General features: G+C 42.1%; 1 protein-coding gene across 2 annotated transcripts; it reads right to left on the minus strand.

Moving 5' to 3' along the window:
• Nucleotides 1-141: 141 nt before the first annotated feature.
• dimt1l (DIM1 dimethyladenosine transferase 1-like (S. cerevisiae)) lies at nt 142-21,953 on the minus strand. 2 transcript variants are annotated; one of them, XM_078410220.1, is made up of 12 exons: nt 21,796-21,953; nt 19,792-19,865; nt 16,022-16,108; nt 14,123-14,184; nt 13,871-13,964; nt 11,753-11,802; nt 9,265-9,388; nt 7,013-7,105; nt 4,631-4,695; nt 2,524-2,587; nt 2,071-2,177; nt 142-551 (listed from the first exon to the last, which is right to left on the minus strand). In XM_078410220.1, the coding sequence occupies exons 1-12, from the start codon at nt 21,848-21,850 to the stop codon at nt 509-511; spliced, it is 918 nt and encodes a 305-aa protein (XP_078266346.1). In that variant the 5' UTR covers nt 21,851-21,953; the 3' UTR covers nt 142-508. The 2 variants fall into 2 exon arrangements, with proteins under 2 accessions (XP_078266346.1, XP_078266356.1); XM_078410230.1 differs by lacking the exon at nt 21,796-21,953 and adding an exon at nt 20,744-21,486.
• Between the last annotated feature and the right edge of the window lie 1,965 nt (nt 21,954-23,918).

Here is a 23,918-nt window from a genome sequence, read left to right on the forward strand (position 1 = left end):
AAGCAGTTTCCTAAATTAAAGCCTTGGTTGGCTTGCTAGACATAAGTAATTATGAGCATTTCAACCTGGCCTGACCTGGCATTTCAACACCACTTGAGTACCAAGTATGAATTGCTGAGAAGAATTACAATACCATTGGATTTTATTGGAAGAACAATTTTACAAGAAATTGATATTGAGTTTAGAAAAAGTAAAATCCTGTACTTAATTATTGAAAATATACATTGCTGTTACCCCATAACACATACTTGATAAAGTATAAAAACGCATTTTTAAAGGTAGCAACATTTTTCAAGTTATTTTATTTACAGATGTTACATATTTTCCTAACCACGCATCTTTGTGCAAACTTAAGTTATTTTTATTTGCAAAGTAAATTCATTAGATATAATTTAACCATGTTGAACTTCTCTCAAGTGATTGTAAATCACTCAATCCTGCAACAAAAAGAATAAAAAAGGTCCTGCAGCAAAATATTAAATCCACACTGAAGTTCCAGAAAGTACTTTCACGAGAAGTGGATTCCTTGTGAATTGAAACCATGGAGCAAACTGCAAAAGAAAACAGAAACATTACCTTGATGTATTGAAGTATTTAAATTGTTTCTCTCCCTTTCCATCTCCAACAGTTAACATGTACATCTATATCTATATTATTATTATAATACTGAAACTGTCGATTTGTTTGTGCGTATGTGTTTATGCGTGTACCATACCCTCTACACAGCCAAAACAGTACACAACAGCGTGACAATTTTACGCCCACCATTCCCCCTTGATCTGAATAAAGCCACTTTTGTTACTTTTTTTTTTTTTTTTAACCTAATAAACTTTAATAAATGCACCCCCCCCCCCCACCCAAAGGACTAGCCCCAGCATGCCCCACGCTTGACCTTCCTCCTGTGGTGCAGCGCAGAGGCAGAGGATCCACAAGATGGCCGTCCCCACCGATCGCAGCCGAACTGCAGGGGAGACTTCGGCTCCATGCCTGGCCCGCAGGAGAAATGGGGCCGAGGTCAGTGCCCACCCACGGCCCCGGGAGACACTCCCCACCTAGCAAAGGGCCCATGCCATTGCCGCCGTTCCCCGCCGCTCGCTGCAGATGACGCTTTGGCTCCACGCCCGGCCCGCAGGAGAAACAGGGCCGAGGTCAGTGCCCTTTCCCTGTCTCCCCTTGCCCACCCACGGCCACGGGGGCACTCCCCACCTGGCAACGGATCCATGGTTGGGCTGGGAGGGGTGGAGGGATGAAGGGGATAGGGGGGAGTGGAGGGAGGGGTGAAGGGGATGGGGAGAGGTGAAGGCGAGAGGAGGAGGGGGGGAGGGGACGAGGAGCTGCACCATCGCAGGAAAGCTTTGGACCCAACGGGTCCACGATCTAGTTTATTTTAAAAGTACAGAGTTTATATTTTTGGAAATATGAATTTACTGCTGTTTGGTGCATGACAACACTAGTATTTTTATAAAGCTGAATAGTTAAATTAATCAAAACTGAATTTACACAATCAATCCATCTGAATGCTCAAATGCAGTTGACATTACAATACAGGTACTCCCCGACTTGTGCAAGGGCTACATTCCGTGAACCATTACCATTAACTGTCTCAGCAGTGTCCAGGGCACTTTCTGCAGTGTGCAGTCTTCGGGGTAGCCATTTTCAGCTAGTTTCCAACATAAACTTGATTGAACATACAATGTTGTGGAAATTACAAACTGCCTCAATTGCACGAGGGACTGAGTACAGAATTATTCACGTAACTGACCAATTGCAAAGTCAGGGAGTGTCTGTATTTTATTGTAACTTAACTACAAAATATAAAATAAAAAAGGCATTCTCAAGATCAACAAAGGAATGTAGAAACTATAGAATGTGAAAACAGATTTCTGTGTTGTCAAGTTTCCAACATCAAATTCCAAACATTACAGGCATGTAAATGCCAAAATGTTACTCATTTTTTTAATACATGGGTTGAGAAGCAGAGTAACCAGGGTGGAGGTGTGGCTATGATGGAATAGCATAAAGCCTTTGCACCTTTCTGAACATCCTAAATTTAAGGTCATTTTTCTTTACCTCATAAAGTCATCAATGTCCATTGTTCGAGCTCGTTTTTCACTGCAACCACTGTCTTCTAGGATTTTCTGGATTTTTTCAGAAATACTGAAATTTTCTGGAATTTCCTACGGCAAAGAAAGATCTGAACAATGAACGTGGGTACAATATTTAAAGCTCAATATAGGTAATTAGTTTGTACATAAAAGCTATCAAAATAATGTGGTTTATACCAGCCATTTCTATTCCCAAAAATTGATTTTGTTTTTTATATTAATAGTAATTCGTCATCATATGCATGCACTACTTCGGATAGTTTACTCAATTTTATGATTTGTAGAATTTTATGGACATCACAACATATTAAATTTACGTAATTTGACTAGACATTTTGTCACTGGATGAAAAAGTCTGAGAATAGAAAATTAGTGAATTAATGGGATTATTGCAATTGAATATAACTTTTATACTTACAATATTTCGCAAAGAACAGTGTATTCTGTAGTTTTTTTCCAGCAACTGTTGAACTGCCCTGGACCTACAAGTAAACAGAAGAATGGTCATCCATGCGAAGAACCGCAGGAGGTGGAAAAGGTCCTCAATGAATATTTCATGGAGTGAGACGAAGGAACTTGGTAAAATTCATGTAGATGTCTTGACGACAGTCCATATTATAATCAAGGAGGTGCTGGCTAGCTTAAAATGCACAAGGGTAGATAAACCTCCTGGGCCCAATCAGATATGTCCAAGCACACTGAAGAGCTAGAGAAGAAATTGCAGGAATCCTGGCTGAGATACCCAAATTATTGTCAGACATGGGTGAGGTGGGGGGTTAATGTTATGCCTCTAAGAAGGATTGCAAAGAAAAACCTGAGAACTATAAAGCAGTAAGCTTAACATCTGTTGTAGGAAAGTTACTGGAGAGCATTCTGAGGGATACGATATGCATGCATGTGGAAAGACGGGTTGATTAGAGATAATTACCATGGTTTTGTACATGGGAGACTGTGTCTTATGAATTTGAGTTCTTTGAAGTAGTAACCATGGTTGACAAGGCTTGTAGATATAGTCTGTATGATCTGCAGCAAGGTCTTTGATGAAGTTCCTCGTGGTAGGCTGCTCTGTAAGATTAGCTTGCATGAGATTCAGGGAGAGCTAGCTAACTGAATACAGAATTGGTTTTATGGTACAAACCAGAGGATGATGGTGGAAAGTTTTTTTTTTTGGACTGGAAGCCTGTGATTAGTAGTGTGCCTTCGGGATTGGTGCTGTCCATTGTTGATAATCAACAATTTGGATGAGAATGCACAAGGCATGATTAGTAAATTTGCAGATTACATTAAAAGGTGGTGTCATAGACAATGAAGATGGTTATCAAGAGTTTTGATTAGCTGGGGAAATGAGCCAGGAAACAGCTAATAGAAATTAATTCAACCAAGTATGAGGTGTTGCATTTTGGGAAGTTAAACCCGGGCAGGACCTTCAGTGAATTGTAGGGCTCTGGGGGATGCTGTAGAGCAGACTAATTGAGTACGTACATAGCTTTCTGACAGTGGCGTTGGAGGTTCGTGAGGGTGACTTTTGGCTTGTTGGATATTATCAGTCAAGGTTTGAGTTTAGAAGTTAGGACATACAAAGAATTGCAGATGCTGGAATCTTGAGCAAGACAAAGTGCTGGAGTAACTCAGCAGATCAGGCAGCATCTGTGCGGAAAATAGATCAGCAACGTTGTGAGTCGTGCCATTCAGCCTCTGGGATCTCAGAATGTTGTGTTACAACTGGACAAGATGATGAGGTGACACTTGGGAGTATTATGCTCAGTTTCGATCACAGTTGCAGGAAAGATGCCATTAATCTGGAAAGAGTGCAGAGAGGGTTTTCAAAATGTTGTCAGGACTCATGGGCTGACACTATAGGGAGAGATTGAGCAGGTTAGGAATTCATTCCTTGGAGCACAGGGGTCTAAGGGACTCAAAATCAAGAGGGGGAACAGATAAAGTGAATGCACACAATCTATTTCTCTCGGGCAGGGAAAATCAAGAACTAGAAGCCATACGTTTAAGGTGAGGAGGGAAAGATTGAATAGGAACCTGATAGACAAACTTTTCAGAGGGTAGCGAGTATATGGAACAATCTGCCAGAGGACATAATTGAGGCAGGTTCCCAAAGCATTTAAATGATAGTTGGACAGGTACATGGATAAGGAAATGTTTAAAAGGATAGTGGCCAAACATGGAGAAAAGGCATCAGCTTAGCTTCTTAGTTGACAAGGAAGAGTTGCGCCAAATCGCCTGTTTCCATGCTGGATGTCTATGTAAAGTAATAGACACCGTTAAACCTCAAAGCTATTTCAAAGCATCACATTGAACGTAGAACATCACACTTAAACTTAAAATGTGTAGGTGTCTACCTTAAACTTAAAATGTTTGTTCTGCTCGTACAAATGCATTAACCAAATATAAATATTAGTTTTGATTAAAACCATGCGAATTTCACATGAAGTCTTCTCACGGACATTTGTTAGAATATGACAAAATATTATTCTTCGCCTTCTAAAGATTTTTTAAATGAATATACTTACTTAAAAGCTGCAGTTAGAGTCTTGTTTTTTCTCACAAATGCTATCCGGACCAGACCATCCCACTCCTAGTATTGAATTAAAAAATGATGCATGAATAGAAAGATAATAACTTTTCCATGAATAGTCTTCGAACTAACAAATTTACACAAGATAATTACTACATATCATTTATCTGAATTAAAATACAATTTAACACTACGGATGTCATGCAAACTAATGTGTAGGAGGGAACTGCAGACGCTGGTTTAAACAGAAGATAGACACCAAAAGCTGGAGTAACTCAGCGGGACAGGCAGCATCTCTAGAGAGAAAGAATGGGTTTTGAGTCAAGACCCTTCTTCAGATTGTTTAGGGATAAGGGAAACGAGAGATATAGGCGATGATGTAGAGAGATAAAGAACAATGAATGAAAGATATGCAAAAAAGTGACGATGATAAAGGAAACAGGCCATTGTTAGCTGTTTGTTGGGTGGGGTAAAAAAAGAGGGAGAGAGAGAGAGAGAGAGGGGGAATGCCCGGGGAACCTAAAATTAGAGATATCATCAATCATACCACTGGGTTGTAAGCCGCCTAAGCGAAATATGAGATGCTGTTCCTCCAATTTGCGTTTAGCCTCACTCTGACAATGGAGGAGACCGAGGACAGAAAGGTCTCTGTGGGGAATGGGAAGGAGAATTAAAATGTTTAGCAACTGGGAGATCAAGTAGGTTCAGGCGGACTGAGTTCACTGTTCAGTGAAACGATTGCCCAGTCTACGTTTGATCTCGCCAATGTATAAGAGTCCACATCTTGAACAACGGATACAGTAAATGACGTTGGAGGAGGTACAAGTGAACCTCTGCCTAACCTGAAAGGACTGTCGGGGTCCCTGGACAGAGTCGAGGGAGAAGGTATAGGGACAGGTGTTGCATCTTCTGCGGTTGCTGGGGAAGGTACCTGGGGAAGGGGTGGTTTGGGTGGGAAGGGATGAGTTAACCAGGGAGTTGCGGAGGGAACAGTCTCTGCGGAAGGGGGTGGAGATGGGAAAATGTGGTTAGTGGTGGGATCCCATTGGAGGTGGCGGAAATTTCGGAGGATTATGTGTTGTGTGCGACGGTTGATGGGGTGAAAGGCAAGGACAAGGGGGAGCAAGGGCAGAGCTGCGGGGTACCGAGGAGACATGAGTGAGGACCTCATCTATGATGGGAGAGGGGAGATGAGAGAGGTTTCCTGAAGAATGAGGACATCTTGGATATCCTGGTATGGAACACCTCATCTTGGGCGCAGATGCGGCATAGACGGAGGAATTGGGAGTAGGGGATAGAGTCTGCAGGGTGGGAAGAAGTGTAGTCGAGATAGTTGTGGGAGTCAGTGAGTTTGTAATAGACATCAGTTGATAGTCTAGTTCCTGTGATGGAGACTGTGAGATGAAGAAAGGGGAGGGAGGTGTCGGAGATGGTCCAAGTAAATTTGAGTGCAGGATGGAAATTGGTGGTGAGGTTGATGAAGTTCATAAGTTCTGCATGGGAGCAGGAGGTAGCACTGACGCAGTCATCAATGTAACATTGTCATGTTATGCAAACTATTGGTGCTTTGCATTAGTCAACATTTGTGGCATTTGTGAAAACTGGAGAATTAACGTGATCCAATGATGATTGTTGTAACTTATGACAATATTCAACTTGCTGCCATGGTATGATAGGTTTAAATATATGTGTACCTTTGCCACATGGATTTCCTGATAATAACTAACCTGCCTGATAAGGCCCCTTACAACTGGCAAGGAAAACCAAATTTGTATCGATAGAAACTGGACAAAAGTCAGAATAAGGGAAACCAGGAAACAGTTGAGCAATAAATCCTTGGGGCAGAGATAAGATTTTCACAAGAACTTCGTAAAATCCATTTCTTTAGAATCCAAAGTATACAACTGTTCCAACTGCAACTCGTCTTTTCTGTAGCACAACACACGTTATATTATGGCAAGAAACTATTCATAACTGAAGGGTCAGAAAGGGAAACAAATCTAGAGTTAAAAACCAAGCAGATCTGACAGATTTAGAGCATTCTTCAACATTGGAGAAACAGATGTATCATTCATTGTTTTAAAGAGACCTTTAGCTTGCCATTTATCCATCACAAATATTAATAGTGAATATTGTAAGCTATTTGTTAGTGATAAGGAATTGCTTTCACCTGTGTAATTCAAACATTGGGTTATTTTTGGCAATACTCAATGGCCTGCGAATGCTCAGGCCCTTACCATAACATTTCAGGACAATTTAAGCATGCGAAATCATTCTCTGGATATGATCAGTTTGAGAAAATAAACAACATATGCAGAATGCACTACTAATAGGCCAGTAAAATCCAAGCCTGTAAGATATACAAATCTAACTTCACCTGGAAGTTCACTGGTGGAGGTGGATTCCTTGGTTCTATCCTAACCACACTTGACTCAACTTTAGGAGGTGGTCTGAAGTTGTTTTTCCCAACCTGGACAAAGAAAGATAAATTCCAAGCACTTTTGTAGCATTATACATTTTTTCTTTTTATGCTTAGAATATTGATCTGCCAACAATATCATGTTACATTTTACCAATTCCATCGAAGATATCCTATCAGACGTCTGACAAAAAGCTGGCTTTAAAACCTATGCATAGTCTACGAGGAAATACGGTAATTGAATAGATGGGTGATGGAAGGGAAAGCAGAGTTCAAATATATGAATGTAGATATAAAATACTGGAGCAACTCAGCAGGACAGGCAGCATCTCTGGAGAGAAGGAATGTTGCTTACTAATTTGTGCCAGGACATGGCATATCACCTGCTTACAAATATCGCATGCACATCAGCACTAGCAAGACCAAATGAGGTCCCCATTTAACATTATTTTCAAAAGCAGCATGTCTTTGGCATTGAAGCAGCAATGGACATGTGATTCAGAGGGAACAGTGCTATCAAGTGAATTCTAAGCTTTTTTTCAATTAAAGGAACAGCTTTATTCACTGCCTGGGAAAACAGTTAGAGATTTGTAAAATACCCGATTTTTTGATGGTGAATAGATAAAAGACCATTTTCATTGGTTCAGAAATCAATGACAAGAGTCCATGAATTTAAGGTTAAACAAAAAAGGAATTGAGATAAATGGCTAGACTGCATTTTGTATTGTGTGCAGTTCTGGTCACCCTATTACAAGAAGGAAATGGAAGTTTTCGAGAGGCTGCAGAAGAGATTTACCAGAATGTTGCCTGGGTATTATCTGTAAGGAGAGGTTGGACAAACTTGGATTGTTTCCCTAACACATTTGAAGCTGATGGGTCACCTGACAAAAGTTTATAAATTATGAGGGGCAGAGATAGGGTTGACAGTCAGAATCTTTTCCCAGAGTGGAAATATCAAAGACTAGTAGGCATTACTTTCTGGTCAGAGTAGGAAGTTGAAAGGACATATGTGGGGGAGGTACGCACGCACGCACACACAGTGGTAGGTGGCTGGAATGGAAATGGAATGCTGCCAGTGGAAAAAGGATAAAATAGTGGTGATTATGGGTCTTTGGGATAGGCACATGAATATACAAGGAATGGAGAGATATGGATCACATGCAGGCAGAGGAGATTGGTTTAACTTGGCATTATGTTTGGCACAGACATTGTGGGGTTGAACCGCCTGATCCAATGATCTATTCCACAGACTTTTGAATGTAGATGCTTTGCCAAGGTTTTAAAAAAAAACATTATTTCATTGCGTCAAACATGTATTGCATAGCTCTTCCTCGGAACAAAACTCTGAAATCACAGCAGTGTAATGGAATTACTTATTTGGCAAAGAGTCAGCACAAAATCCACTATAGTATAGCGCACTTTGAGTTTAGGAGCAGGGAGGTTCTGCTGCAGTTGTACAGGGCATTGGTGAGACCACACCTGGAGTATTGCGAACAGTTTTGGTCCCCTAATCTGAGGAAAGACATTCTTGCCATAGAGGGAGTACAGAGAAGGTTCACCAGATTGATTCCTGGGATGGCAGGACTTTCATATGAATTGGATAGACTCGGCTTGTACTCGCTGGAATTTAGAAGATTGAGGGGGGGATCTTATAGAAACTTACAAAATTCTTAAGGGGTTGGACAGGCTAGATGCAAGATTGTTCCCGATGTTGGGGAAGTCCAGAACAAGGGGTCACAGTTTAAAGATAAGGGGGAAGTCTTTTAGGACCGAGATGAGAACGTTTTTTTTCACACAGAGTGGTGAATCTGTGGAATTCTCTGCCACAGAAGGTAGTTGAGGCCAGTTCATTGGCTATATTTAAGAGGGAGTTGGATGTGGCCCTTGTGGCTAAAGGGATCAGGGGGAATGGAGAGAAGGCAGGTACGGGATACTGAGTTGGATGATCAGCCATGATCATATTGAATGGCGGTGCAGGCTCTAAGGGCCTAATGGCCTACTCCTGCACCTATTTTCTAAGTTTCTATAGTAAACTACATTCTCCTGTGTAGGTCAGCAATACTGAAATCAATTGCTGAAAGGCCACACAGTAACTTTAGTGTCAAACCAGAGTCATTCTGAGTCATTGTGATTCTGTAACACACCACACAGGCCACCCCCCAAGATATCAAAAATCCTAGAACACGCAAGTATAATAATTTGATCACAACCTTCATCAGATGATCTACACGTGCCAGTAGCTGTGTGTTGATTGAGAGCCTGCAGTATAATTTATCTCCTGGTGTTGCAACAAGTCGAAGGGCAAATTCCCGTTGGAACATCAACACTGCACACCTGTAAATGGAAATGCATACGCTGAGACAAAATTATGTAAATAAGAGCCACACCTAGTTACAACTTCAATGACTGAATACTTCCTTCTGCCCAGTAATAATACAAGAGGACATATCAAGCTTATCATTTTTAACTAGCTATTAAATGAACAAAACAAATTCACATGATACCTCCATTTGAATTGGTGATGGAAAATCATTAAGAAAACAGGATTGAGAGGTGGAAGGGGCCAGGAGAAACATAGTGAAACAAACTGGCACTTTCCCCCACTATTGACCAAGTTCACACTAAACTTCTGTCTAAAAATCTAGTTGTATCTTTGTTACCTGCTTCAATAATTTCTTATGGCAGGTTATCTCAGTGTCATTATTTTTCAGGCAGAAGAATTTTGACCAAAATTTTTAAAAATGGATGGAAATGCTCAGCAGGTCAGGTCGTATCTGTGGAAAGAGAAATAAAGTTAACTTTTCTGGTTGAATACCCATCGTCAGAACTAGGAACCTCATTAAGCAGAATGGAGGGTTGGGGGGGATGAGGATGGTAAAAATGTGATAGCCATCGGTACAGTAAACAAGGTTATCTTGTTAATGAGTGAATGGGAGCAGTTAGAAAGTGAGAAGATAGAAAATAAAACATGAAAGAATAAAGGAGCTGCAAAATGCAGAGTAGGAAGATATGCCTGGTAGATTTAACTGGCCATGTTTTGTTTTCCCAGAGGAAACAAAAAGTTTCAGTCAGAGAGTTGTGCATCTGTGGAATTCTCTGCCTCAGAAGGCAGTGGAGGCCAATTCTCTGAATGCATTCAAGAGAGAGCTAGATAGAGCTCTTAAGGATAGGGGGTATGGGGGTATGGGGAGAGGGCAGGATCGGGGTACTGATTGAGAATGATCAGCCATGATCACATTGAATGGCGGTGCTGGCTCGAAGGGCCTCCTCCTGCACCTATTGTCTATAAACAGGAAAAGGGAAACTTAGCTAATATCGCAGGACGATTGATGCAAAGAGAAAAGAAAAAGTCAAGCTACCCCAAGTTGTAGAATGCAATATAAAGTCCAGAAGGCTGCAACGTGCCCCGATGCAAGATGATCTCAAGCTTGCGCTGGACCTCACTGTGACAGTACAGTAGTCCACAGGTCAACAAGTCAGAGTGAGAGTGGGAATTATAGTAACAAGAGCTCGTCACCCCTTCGGACTGAACATTGGTATTCCACAAAGCAATCGCCCAATCTGCATTTAATTTTCTCAGTGTAGAAGAGACCACAACGTGAATGAAGGACTAGATTGGAAGAAGTAGAAGTGAATCTCAAGAGTCAAGGCATGTGTCAAGAGTTTTAATTGTCATATATGTATCAAAACAGAACAGTGGAATTCTTACTTGCAGCAGCTTAACAGGTCTGTAAACACAGTCATTGATGTATCAGGAAAAAGTTGTGAAATGTGCCTGGGTAGGACCGACACAAAGATTGTTCCATCTGTCTCATTAAAATGCACACATAGTTTGGGCCTAGGTCAGTGCCCATACCTGCACCTTTAATCTGGAAAAGGTGAATGGAATTGAAAAAGTTGTTCCATGTGAGAACTACATTAATCAGGCAAATAAATGTGTTGGGGTGGGGACAGGTTGGGCCTCTGCTGCAGGAAGACCATCCTTATATGGGATGAAAGTATAATCTAATTGAACATTCACAGTTGGGACCAGGGAACAGGAAACTATCAAAGTGGTGGAGTGCATCGAAGGTATCATTGATAATAGTGGGAAGGGACTGTTTTAGAGGTGGAAGAGAGACAATGGGTTTGACAGGGCAGTCCTTCTCGTAGATTTTTGGCAGGATTTAGAAGCGGGCTGTACCCAGCGATAAAGAAAGCAAAACGCAGATTGGGTGATCACTGTGGAGCACATGCATTATTACATCCACACGATCAATCCGTTTTCCTGCCACATCAATTCCATATCCCACTCCCTTATGTGCTTCCTATACTGTTACAATGAGACCTAATGCAAGCTTGAGGATAAGCACCGTATCATGCATCTGGTCACGTTGCACCCATCTGAACTTGTTCGAATTCTACGATTACAGGGAACTTGATTTCTCTATTAGTACTAGATGTCAATCATTGATATATTTTTTTATAGCTCGTTTTATTTCTCCCTTGCATTTCCATCTCAGTTTTGACGAAGGGTTTTCGAACCGTAACTGTTTCTCTTCCCTCAGATGTGTTATGACATGCTGAGTATTTCGGTTTTAAGTTTCCAGCATCTGCAGCTTTTTAATTTTCATTTTGAGATTTTGTCCAATTTATCTTCTCATCTCTAACAACACAATATTCCAGTATTTTGTTTTTGTAATACTAAATGAGGCGCACCTGAAGAATGGTCTGTGCAGCAGTAGTTTAAAAACAAATGGAGACGAGATCTGTAAACATAACAAATCATATTAGAGCTCATTTCCTATAAAATTAACTAACTTATTCCTCCTCTAAAAAACTATTTGGATTACATAGAAAACAAGTGCAGGAGTGATCATCCAAAATCAGTACCCCGTAACTGTTTTTCCCCATATCCCTTGATTCTGTTAGCCTCGAGAGCTAAATCGAACTCTCTCTTGAAAATATCCAGTGAGTTGGCCTCCACTGCCTTCTGTGGCTAAGAATTCCAGAGATTCACAACTTCCTGGGCAAAAACCTTTTTCCTCATCACAGTCCTAAATGGCCTACCCCTTATTCTTAAATGGTGACCCTTAGTTCTGGACTCACCCAACATCAGGAACATTTATCCTGCATCTAGCCTGTCCAATTCCTTAAGAATTTTATATATTTCTATAAGATTCCCTCTCATCCTAAATTCCAGTGAATACAAGCCCAGTCGACCCATTCTTTCATCATATGTCAGTCCCACCATTCCTGGAATTAACCCGGTGAACCTACGCTGCCCTCCCTCAATAGCAAGAATGTCCTTCCTCAAATTAGGAGATCAAAGCTGCACACAATACTCCAGGTCTGGCCCTGAACAACTGCAGGACTTCCTTGCTCCTGTACTCAAATCCTCTCGGGTTGAAGGCCAACATGCCATTAGGTTTCTTCACTGCCTGCTGCAACTGCATGCTTACTTTCAGTGACTGATGTGCAAGCACACCCAGGTCTCATTGCACCTTCCCTTTACCTAATCTGAAACCATTCAGATAATAATCTGCCTTCTTGTTCTTGCCACCAAAGTGGATAGCCCAAATAAATATTTTCTCTGCTCAACATTTCGTAGCAAAGCATCAAGCCAGTGCATGTACCTCTTCAGAAACACAAAAAATAGTTGCTGCTATAGGATTTCCTAATTAGGAAATTGTGTTAACAATGAGATTACTCAAAGTTAGTAACTCAAACATAGCAAAAAACAAATTAGTTAAAAATAAATCTTCAAACAAATGTCTCCCAGATTTACAATACAGAGAATGATTGAGAAACTTAGACCCAACGTATCATGAAAGTGTTGACTATCCACTAAAGTTAGTGAGATTCCCCCATTTCTTTTAAGTGACTATCTATCTATATTATGTTGACAACCTTGTTTTAAATAACCAAATGCTCAAAAACAATACCCTGACTGATACAATATCAACATCCTCTTACTGTTTCTACGATTAAACATTGTGACATAGAGCGTAGAAACAAGCCCTTAGGCCCAACTTGCCTCCGCCGACCAAGTGCTCCATCTACACGTCCCACTTGCGGCATGTGGCCCATTTCCCTCTAAATCTATCCTATCCATGTACCTGTCCAAATAATTTTTATATATTGTTATAGTACCGACCTCAACTACCTCCTTTGGCAGCTCATTCCATATACCCACCAGTCTTTGTGCAAAATAGTTGCTCCTCAGGTTCCCCAGGTGGTGGAGAAATATTTCTCCCTCACCAGAAGGGTCTCAACCCGAAACGTCACCCATTCCTTCTATCCAGAGATGCTGCCCGAGTTACACCAGTATTTTGTGTCTCCCTTCGATTTAAACCAGCACCTGCAGTTCTTTTCTACACATTAAATCTACTTCCTTTGATTCTCGATGCTCCTCCTCACGGTAAACGAAAAACTCTGCATTTACTCTCCCTCTCGTGATCTTATACATCACTACAGGATCACTCCCCATCCTCCTGCAACTCTGCCCCATCTAGCCATATACACACACACACACACACACACACACACACGTATGCACACACACAGGTTCTAGAATAAAACTCCGCAGATCACATGTACCCACCAAGTGCAGAGATTTCCCATTTCTACCAAAATATTTCTTTTTTTTCCAACAAGTTGTTTTTAAAAATAAGATTTATTGCTAACACATGGCCTGGTTTTCACTTTAAATCTGAGGTGGCAGTGCAGCTTTTTTTCCACAGCAGGCAAGGTAGGGATCAAACTATACTTATCCATAATATTATCCAGAACAGTAACAGAACCAGGCTATATAATGTAAAAAAGGTTATGAATTACCTGATATGGTAAATTTGCTACACATGCATCAAAGAACGGCAAGTCTGTCTTCAGCACATCTCCGACCATTATTTGAAGTTTGTTTGCAGCAGGTCTGAAATAGAATTACACAAGTGTTATGTAATATTTTAAATAGAAAAGTCGACAAAACAAGGCATTAGCTGCAATGTAAGCTTTTTAGTAAATGATTCTGTCTACGGTCGGAAATTCATTAATATATTTGCGTAACATAAACGCACTTTTATTACTTACGTTCCTTGAACTCTTTTCTGTAGTTCAGCAACAAGTCTGCTATCAAGTTCACAAGCAATTACCTATTGTAAACACAGAAATCAAATTTATATCATTATAATTTACTGAAATCCACTGAGTTTCACCAGCAATTCTAGTTTAGTGCAGTGATCAGGAAACACGAGGTGGACTTAGTTTAAAATATTTGCTGACATGTAAGACTAGGATAAAACTGACAATGTAAGAAAAAAAGCTTAATTCCAGCAGAAAGATCAATTCCTTGATATCAAAGCTGCAGTTGAGCCAGCAAAGCCTCCAGAAGCCTCAGGAACAATACAGATGAAAAAAATTGGGGGAAACTTTACTCTGGCTGGAGTCACACATTTAACAATGGAAAAGGTTTGTCTGCAGATAAATTACGACAGACCTATAATACCACAACAGAAATTCTTCAGAGCAGTGACCCAGGCCCTATGACTAAAAATGCTTCATTCAGCAAATTAGCATTTGTTAATGAAAGTAGCTTTCAGTTCATTCATAAAAACTAAATGTAGCACTCTGTGCAGCAAATATAGATTACACGGAAGAACACAGAAAATAAATATCTGTAAGGATGTATTGCTGCTTATAACATAGGATTCAATGGGTAATAATATATTCCTTTATTCGTCCCACACCGGGGAAATTTACAAAATTACAATTTAAGCGGGGTTGGTATTATAGAAAACTGTAATATATACAGTTTTGTAGGATCAAAACCAATCCGTAACATAGATGTTACCTGTATTGGAAATATACTTGCAAAGTCAGAGTTATTGCTTGCATACATACAAGGAAGTAAATTACACAAGCTTCTGAATTATTCCACCTCTTTTATTTACAAATGTCATATTTCCTATGACATTGGGTTACAATTAGTTAGAAGATATAAATCAGCATAGAGACAAAGTAAATTCTTCACAATTTTAACAACTGTTCTTCAGGAATATTAGGTTGTCCAATTCTACCACACATATATAAATGACTTGAATGAAAAACAAAATGTTCTATGTCCAGGATTGCAGATAAAGAATAGTTATTTGACTTGCAATCAGAAATTGTAAAGACATTTCCAGGGTGGTATGGATCATTTATGAGCCTGGCTCCCTTTTTGAGGCAGTTCCTCTTATAGATCCCTTTGATGGTAGGGTGATCAGTACCCGTGATGAACCAACTTGTGAAAGTATTAGGTTACCACTTCTAACGTGAAAAATACATGGGAATATATTCCTGGTGGACAGATACCAAGAATGATGGTATCATAAACCATGAATCATAAAAACAATCATGAACCATAAAAACAATCATGAACCATAAAAACAATTGTGGCATTAAGGCACACAAAATCAGAAACTAATGCACACACTAAAATATAAACAAAAAGGAGTAATTGGAAATCAGGGTAAAACCAAGTGTTGGAGGAACTCAGCTGGTCAGGCAGCATTGTGGAGGGAATGGACAGACAATGTTTCATGTTGGGACCCATCTTCAGACTGTCTGAAGAAGATGCCCGACAGTCTGAATAAAGGTTCTGTGCCAAAACGTCATTTGACATTCCCTCTACAGATGCTGCTTGACATGCTGTGATCCTACAGCAGTATGCGTTTTGCTCAAGATTCCAGCAACTGCAGCTCTTTGTGTCTCTAATAGATTATAGGAGTGTAATCACAAAAATAGCGTGGGAGAAAAACTTGAAATGGATAACTGAAGAATGTGAATATTTCAGAAAAATCTGTTGATGACAGAAGGAAACAGAACAATGAAATTACAAAAGATGATTCAAGAGAGTACATGCTAACACAAACAGAATACTATGTTTAAAACCTAGATTTATGCAAAACAGTGCTTGCTTCTACTTTGTTCTGATTTGTACTTCCATACCTTTTTAGCCTTTTCCAAAATCTTCACAGTCATGTTACCTGTACCAGGGCCAACTTCCAGTATGACATCTGTTGGTCTAATAGCAGCCTTGAAGAAAACAAATGAATATTTAAAAATCTGATTCTTTTATGCCATGTATATACTATAGATAACTTACCTTTCATCGAACTAACAATTAATGCATTATCTACACATATTAGAACATTCTAGATCACCTATTAATTACTTAGCTCCACTTGCTAACGCAACAGTGACTCAATAATTGGGCACAGCAACATGGACATCATACATTATTTAAATTTTCATTTGTAGATCAGACAGGAAGATGAAGAGTGGTAGGTAAAAATACTAAATATTAGTCTATATTAACAAGATAAGCAAACAAGTCCTGTGAAATAATTAATTTCTTAGGTTAAAAGAGAAATGTCTTCTAAATCTTTCAGTCACAAATATAGATCCTCGCCAGATTTTGTCAGGGTTACATTCGAACTGTTCGTAAGTTGGTAGGTTGCAAGTTAAATGCAGCCATGAGCCAAGTTGCCACAAGGCAGAAGATGTCGGCAGACCCGCAGCATCCGGCAAATCTGTCTTCCAAATGCTCAATAACAAGCACACAAGCAAGGCATTTGTAACTTAGGGGTTATCTGTACTCAAGGCTGCTTATTTAGGAACAGAGATAATTCAAACAGCAGCTTTAAATATACACCAAGAAATTTGGCTATCTTTTTGCTGCATCATATCAATTGATAAATGATCTGTAAATCCTCAGCACTGTTTAAAGGATAAATGAAGGACTTTTCCAATTTTCAAAATAAACTTTACATTAAAAGAAAATACTAAGCTTGTGTTGGACATTTCAATCAGCCATTAAAATGAAATGTTGATACGTCTATGTATGTTGTCAAATATGAAAATCCAAAACTTGAGTGCCAGATGGCTATGCATTTGCCACTATGTTTTGTCACAGTAATCTAGCGTGGAGGTTTGATTTTTTGCAATTCACCAAAATATCCAGATAAAAAAGAATGAACCTCTCTAATCTTTCTCAGGTTTGAATTAGGGTAGGATCCAATCACTCCCAAACTACCACCACCATGTCGCCTGCAGCACTAGAGGATTAAACACCCTTGACCACTGCTATACGACCATCAGGGATGCCGATCGCTCTATCTCTCGCCCTCACTTTGGGAAATCCGACCATTCAGCGGTACTGCTTCTTCCTGCAGACAGGCAGCAACTGAAGAGCACACCCCCAGAGGTGAGGGCTGCACCGAACTGGTCTGCGGAAGCAGAGGAACAACTACAGGACTGCTTGGAGTCAGTAGACTGAGCAATGTTCAAGGACTCGGCAAAGGGACCTGAATGAATACGCCAGTCGTTATAGACTTCATAAGGAAATGTGTGGAGGACTGTGTTCCTACAAAAACCTTCCGAGTGTTTCCTAACCAGAAGCCTTGAACGAACCAGGAGATCTGCATTCTTCTGAGGACCAGATCCCGGGCATTCAGATCTGGCGACACAGAGGTCTATAAGACGTAGAGATACGACCTTGACAAGGTCATTAAAAAGGTCAAAAGGAACTTCCGCTTAAAGCTGGAAGATGGGGTGGATGTTTGGCAACTGTAGCAGGGTTTAAAAGCCATCACCTGCTACAAGGCGAAACCAGGAGGCAGCTCAAGCAACAGTGAAGCAACACTCCCTGACGAGCTCAATGTGCACGCTTTGATAGGGAGAACATTAATGTACCTTCCCGAGCCCCCATATGTCCTGATGGTATTACAGTCAGTCACAGACGCCGACTACAGACGACCCTTGGAAAGCGCCTGGACCGGATGGTATACCCGGTCGAGTTCTTAAAACCTGTATAAACCAACTGGCTGGGGTTTTTGCAGACATTTTCAACCTCTCACTTCTGAGGTTCCAACCTGCTTTAAGTGGGCATCAATAAGGTAACAAGAAAGAGTAAGGTGACATGCTCGACGACTATCGACCAATGGCACTAACATCTGTGGTGATGAAGTGCTTTGAGAGGTTGGTTATGGTGGATATCAACTCCTACCTCAACAAGAACCTCGACCCACTGGTTTGCCTACCGTCACAAGTTCAACGGAGGATGCGATCTCACTGATTCTCCACTCTGCATTGGACCACTTGGATAATAAAAACTTACGCCAGGCTATTGTTTATAGACTACAGCTCTGCGTTCAATACAATCATCCCCTCCAAGCTGGTTACCAAGCTCACGGAACTGGGTCTCTGCGCATCCCTCTGCTATTGAATCCCTGACTTCCTCATCCACAGACCAGTCTGTCGAATTGGCAGAAATACTTCTTCCTCATTAGTAATCAGTACGGGAGCACCTCAAGACTGCGTGCTCAGCCCCCTGCACTATTCACTCTATACTCATGACTGTGTAGCTGGACATAGTGCAAACTCCATCTTCAAGTTCGCCGACGACACCACTGTTGTTGGACGAATTACAGATGGTGATGAGTCAGAGTAGAGAAGTGAGATCGACCGGTTGACCAAACGGTGCCAGCACAACAACCTGGCTCTCAATATCAGTAAAACCAATAAACTGATTGTGGACTTTGGAAGAGGAAGGACGAGGATCCACAATCCTGTCTATATCCACAGGACGGCACGATGGTGGAGTCAAAAACTTAAAATTTCTGGACTTGCATATTTCCGAAGATCTTTCCTGGACCCAGCACACAGCTGCAATTATAAATAAAGCACATCAACCCCTCTACTTCCTGAGATGATTAAGGAGATTCGGTGTGTCAAAGAGGATTCCCTTGAACTTCTACAGGTGTAGAGCATATTGACTGGTTGCTTCATGGCCTGGTTCGGCAACATGAACGTCCAGGAGCGGAAAAGACTGCAAAAAGTTGTGAGCACTGCCCTGTCCATCACCAGCTCTGACCTCCTCACCATCGAAGCGATTTATCAGAGTCGCTGCCTCAAAAAGCCAACCAGCATCATCAGAGACCCACACCATCCTGGCCACACACTCATTTCACCACTGCCATCGGGAAGAAGGTCCAGGAGCCTGAAAACTGTAACGTCGGCAGGTTCAGGAACAGCTTCTTCCCTACAACCATCAGGCTACTAAACACTACAACCTCAAAAATAAGCTCTGAACTACAATAGATTATTATTATTATTGCACTACTATTGTTTGTTTTTTGAGTGTGTGTGTATATATATATATATATATATGTGTGTGTGTATGTGTACTTGTGATTGTCTGTATATATACACTGAACTTTTTTTCCTCTCTTGTTTATCATATTGTTTATAGTGTACTATGTTTACATATTCTGCTGTGCTGCAGCAAGTAAGAATTTAATTGTTCTATCTGGGATATATGACAATAAAACACTCTTGACTTTTGATTTGAGTTAAGGGTACCAGGGCAAAGCAAAGGTACATTTTACAAAATTAATGTAGTTTATTTTAATGTTTTTGGTTATTATGTGTACACGCATATACTCTAAAAGGAGTAAAGGGACACAGCCTTGACAGGATGTGAAGTTCCACTCTACGTTATTTGTCTTGCCAAAGCCATCTGGAACAAGCCACACCAACCACAATCTAGATCACTGCCTTTACAGCAGTGCTCGACAATGAATCAGCACTCTGCAGGTTATTCTTTCAGCAAGAACATGGAAAAATATGGTAGTGCAGAACATGGAGTGACAAATGAATCCATTCTTTTAAATATGTGTGTTAGACTGAACCATATGACACATTTTCTTCGATTGTACCTTCTCAACGATGCTATTCACAATTAAAGGATTCTTCAGAATGTGCTGACCGATTCCAGTTTTGAACACAATACCTAAGTAAAACAACATCAAAACTGAAGTTACAAAAAGCAAAAGCATTATCAATATTTTGCAATAAAAAAAACATGGGGTGCAGGTTAAAATTGCAATTGAGATTGTGAAGTGGAAGATCATAAATGCATTGTGGCTATTCAGATTATGGGATTTAAATGTTGTGCAAAGCAAATTGGGGATCCTGGAACACAAAAGGCTTGCTTGCAGGTTTACATTACAGCATGCATCTGAAAAGCAAGCCAATTAACCTGATATTCATCCCTGGAAAATGCTAGAATCATTATTAAGGAGGCAAGAGCGGGGCACTTAAAATAAGACATGGATGAAAGAAAATCATGTTTGACAACTTTATGGAGATGTGAGAATACTGGGCCCTCCTACACTACCCACCCCATCCTTGCTACCCAACATCAGTCTGGCCATTTCTCCATCTCCAACAATAGAAATTGAGGAGGTGGGGAGGCTATTCAAGAGACAGAAAAGCCAGAAATCTCCAGGACCAGACAATGCTTCCCCCTCTACGAAAGGAATCTGAGGGGAACTTTTTTTTACACCTAGGGTGAAAGGTGTATATAATGTTGCCGGTGGAGGTCGTTAGAAACGCAGAAAATAGATGCAGGAGGAGGCCATTTGGCCCTTCGAGCCAGCATTCATTGTGATCATAGCTGATAATCCACAATCAGTAACCTTTGCCTGCCTTTTCCCCATATCCTTTGATTCCACTAACCCCTAGAGCTCCATCTAACTATTTTTTAAATTCATCCAGTGAATTGGACTCCACTGCCATCTGAGGCAGAGAATTCCACAAATTGACAACTCTCTGGGTGAAAAAGTTTTTGCTCATCTCAGTTTTAAATGGCCTCCCCTTCATTCTTACTGTGGCACCCCTGCACCGCGCCTCACTTCCTGCGGTTCTTCGGCCCCTCGCTGCTCCTGCTGGCCCTCCAGCCCTTCTCCCCGCTTGCCATCTCCGTCAGCCGGGCTCGTGTCCACTTGCAAATCAACACCTCTTGGCTGGGGCCTTTGAACAGAGCCGTGGCCAGGTCCTCCACCTCGGCTCCCAGCACCCAGTCCAGCTCTCGCTGCTGCTCGGCCTCTGCTGCCGATCGGCCTCTCCCCAGTCCTCTTCCTCCTCCTCTTTGGGCTCGACACTCCGCCCCTCCTCATCTTCTTCCCAGCTGCTTCTTGCGTCCTTGGGCTTTGCAGCCCTTCTCCCGGTTCTTCTTCCTCCGCCAGACCCTCCAGCTTCTTCCTCATTTTTTACAACACAAAAATTGACCATTTTGGCGTTTTTGTTCAAGGTAAGAATGTACGTGTTGCATGTGTATGCCAGAAGCTGCCATGTCTGAAGAAGGGTCTCGACTCGAAACGTCACCCATTCCTACTCTCCCGAGATGCTGCCTGACCCGCTGAGTTACTCCAGCATTTTGTGAATAAATCCTCCAGATAGGTTGATCGACTCCGTACGTCACGCCCTTTGGCCTCACGTGCAATCCCCCTAGATGGGGCATGTCGGTCGGCTTTGGCAAATTGGGCGAAGGGCCTGTTTCCACGCTACAACGGCGGCAACGAATCCACTGCCTGCCTCATGTACGATCGCCGTGGTACCCCTGGAGAGCGGCGGCATTCCGTCCGTGTCTGAAACATCTGTGCTGGGAGTCCCGCAGCGCCCAGAGCCCGTCCCGACCCCAACCCAGCGCGCTCGTCCACCGTCCGTGCCCAGCCAGACCCGGCCCAGCGCGCCCCCGCGCCCAGCCAGACCCGGCCCAGCGCGCGCCCCGGCCCCCGCGCCCAGCCAGACCCGGCCCAGCGCGCCCCCGCGCCCAGCCAGACCCGGCCCAGCGCGCGCCCGCGCCCCCGCCCCCAGCCAGACCCGGCCCAGCGCGCGCCCCCGCCCCCAGCCAGACCCGGCCCAGCGCGCACCCTGACCTGGGCCCCCGGCCTGCCGGAGTCCTCGCGACTTCTCCTTCCTGACTCTGGGCATGTCCGCGAGCTGCGCTCCGGCCGAATCTCAACTCCAACTCAAACCCCAACCGCCGCCGTTGCTCCGCGACCAGTGCCAGGCAACTCGTGCAGTGGTCGCTCTGGTTGCGTCACAACGCTAACGCGACGAGTCGAGAGAAGGTGCGCGGTGGAGACAGCGCCACCTACCGGGGGGGGGGGGGGGGGGGGGGTAACCAGCATCTCAATCTCGCGCTCCGCTGAACATCAAGTGTTTTGGAGGAACTCGGCTGGTCAGGCAGCATCTGGGGAAAACATGGCACAGGTGCACTGGTGATCTTGCGGGACGGAACCCTTCTTCAGATAGATTTATTCACCCTACTACATTCAGGACAATAAGGGTCCTGACCCGATTCATCGTCAGTCCATCTCCTCCACAGATGCTGTCTGACCCCTGAATTCCCCAGCACTCTGTGTTTTGCTCAAGATTCCAGCATCTGCAGTTGCTTGTATTTCTTTTTGTTACCATCTTCGATACTGAGCTACATGATCCTAACTTGACTTGAATAACTCCTTATTTCCGATCAACAATGATACCCCATTAAAAAGAAAATCTATAGTTTGTGTGTATATCATTCCATTTCCTAGCTTCAGTATATTTTCTGCAGTCTCAGTTCATTCAGTTCAGTCCTATTCCACCTCTTTTACCCTCTAACCATTTTGTGTATCTTCCTATTGCCAGTCATCAGTGTAAGAACTTTAATTTTCCTCCTGAAACGATATTTAGACTGTAATAGCTAACTGAATTTAAAACCTTTCTCCAGCAACAATTTCTGATCAAGTTTTCAATCAACTGCAAATTGCTCCTCTGTCATAGGAAAAAATATTTATTTATCTATCTATCAAAGTGCTGGAGGAACTCATTGGGTCAGGCAGCATCTATGGAGAAAATTGACAGACAATCCGAAAAGTCACCACCGCTAAGGTTCTTCCAAAACTTTGTGTTGGAAAGTTGAGCCATGGGGCTCAACTAGGGTTAAATGAGGAATGTGGAAGTGTTCAAGAAGCAACAACTAGTGTCAAAAAATGAGGTGCCAGCTTGGTGAGGTTAAAATGCAAGATTCCAAGGATGATAAAGAGCTAAAGCAGTTTGTAGTGGGTAGAACTACTGTACATTAGTCAATAACCAACGGGTTAGTTAAAAGGTCTGTGTTCTCCCATATCCAAATGCAGACAATGATGGGCGTTAAGCAGCTAGTAGGAGGAAGCAGGCTTCATGAAGATATCAATTCTTCACACTAGCTAGCATGTGGTTAAAGATGTGAAACAAACTTCAACTAGAAATGCTGAGTGGATGATCCTTCTCTAACTTCCCAGGATGCCCACTATTCAGTGAATATACTAGTCAGGGGATATTTTTAAGGCAGAGATAGATTATTGATTAGTAGAGGTGCCAGAGGTTATGGGGAGAAGGCAGGAGAATGGGGTTAAGAGGGAGAGATAGATCAGCAAATGATTGAATGGCAGAGTAGACTTGATGGGCCGAATGGTCGAATTCTACTCCTATTCCTTATGACTTTAGGAGTATTGTCACATCCAGCCATTAGCTGCGCTGTTTGATTCACTCTGCTTGATGTCAAAAAATGGTTATAGCAATGGTTGTGGCACTAAACAACATCTGGCAGTAATGCTGAAGAGTTGTGCTCCAAACCACCCACATCGCGAATATCTAACTGGCAATGTGCAAATAATTGCCCAATCGTCCTGTCAACCAAAGTTAGTCAGATCCAATCTAATCAATTACTGCCATCAATCAAAAGCAAAGGGATGAAATGTGTTGTCGATCAGACATCAACCTGCGGGTGCCCGTTGAAAAAAAAATCGTATCTTATCAAGTTTGGTCTGTAACTTGTCACACGCATTCACTCTGCTCTCCTCGTTCTTTCTCGTCTGTGTTAACTCTGTCTCATCACGGATGCCAACTGACTCGCTGAGTGTTTCAGGGTTTGTGTGTGAGTGTGTGAGTGTGAGAGACACACTCCAGCCTCTGCAGCCCTTTGCTGTCCAGTTCATTCTTCTCTGGCTAGACGGCGCTGTCGCGGGTGTGAGCA

Source organism: Rhinoraja longicauda, chromosome 1 (genome assembly GCF_053455715.1).
Source record: "Rhinoraja longicauda isolate Sanriku21f chromosome 1, sRhiLon1.1, whole genome shotgun sequence".
NCBI classification, from domain to species: Eukaryota; Metazoa; Chordata; class Chondrichthyes; order Rajiformes; family Arhynchobatidae; genus Rhinoraja; species Rhinoraja longicauda.

Bases quoted from the DNA above. Each gene is read 5' to 3' on its own strand.
- dimt1l (XM_078410220.1), bottom strand. From the start codon at position 21,850: ATGCCCAGAGTCAGGAAGGAGAAGTCGCGAGGACTCCGGCAGGCCGGG. The intron at 7,106-9,264 runs GTTGTGATCAAA...TTCTTTGTCCAG, and splicing joins GTGTAGATCATCTGATGAAG to GTTGGGAAAAACAACTTCAG. The intron at 2,178-2,523 runs GTAAGTATAAAA...TCTTTGCCGTAG, and splicing joins ACTGTTCTTTGCGAAATATT to GAAATTCCAGAAAATTTCAG.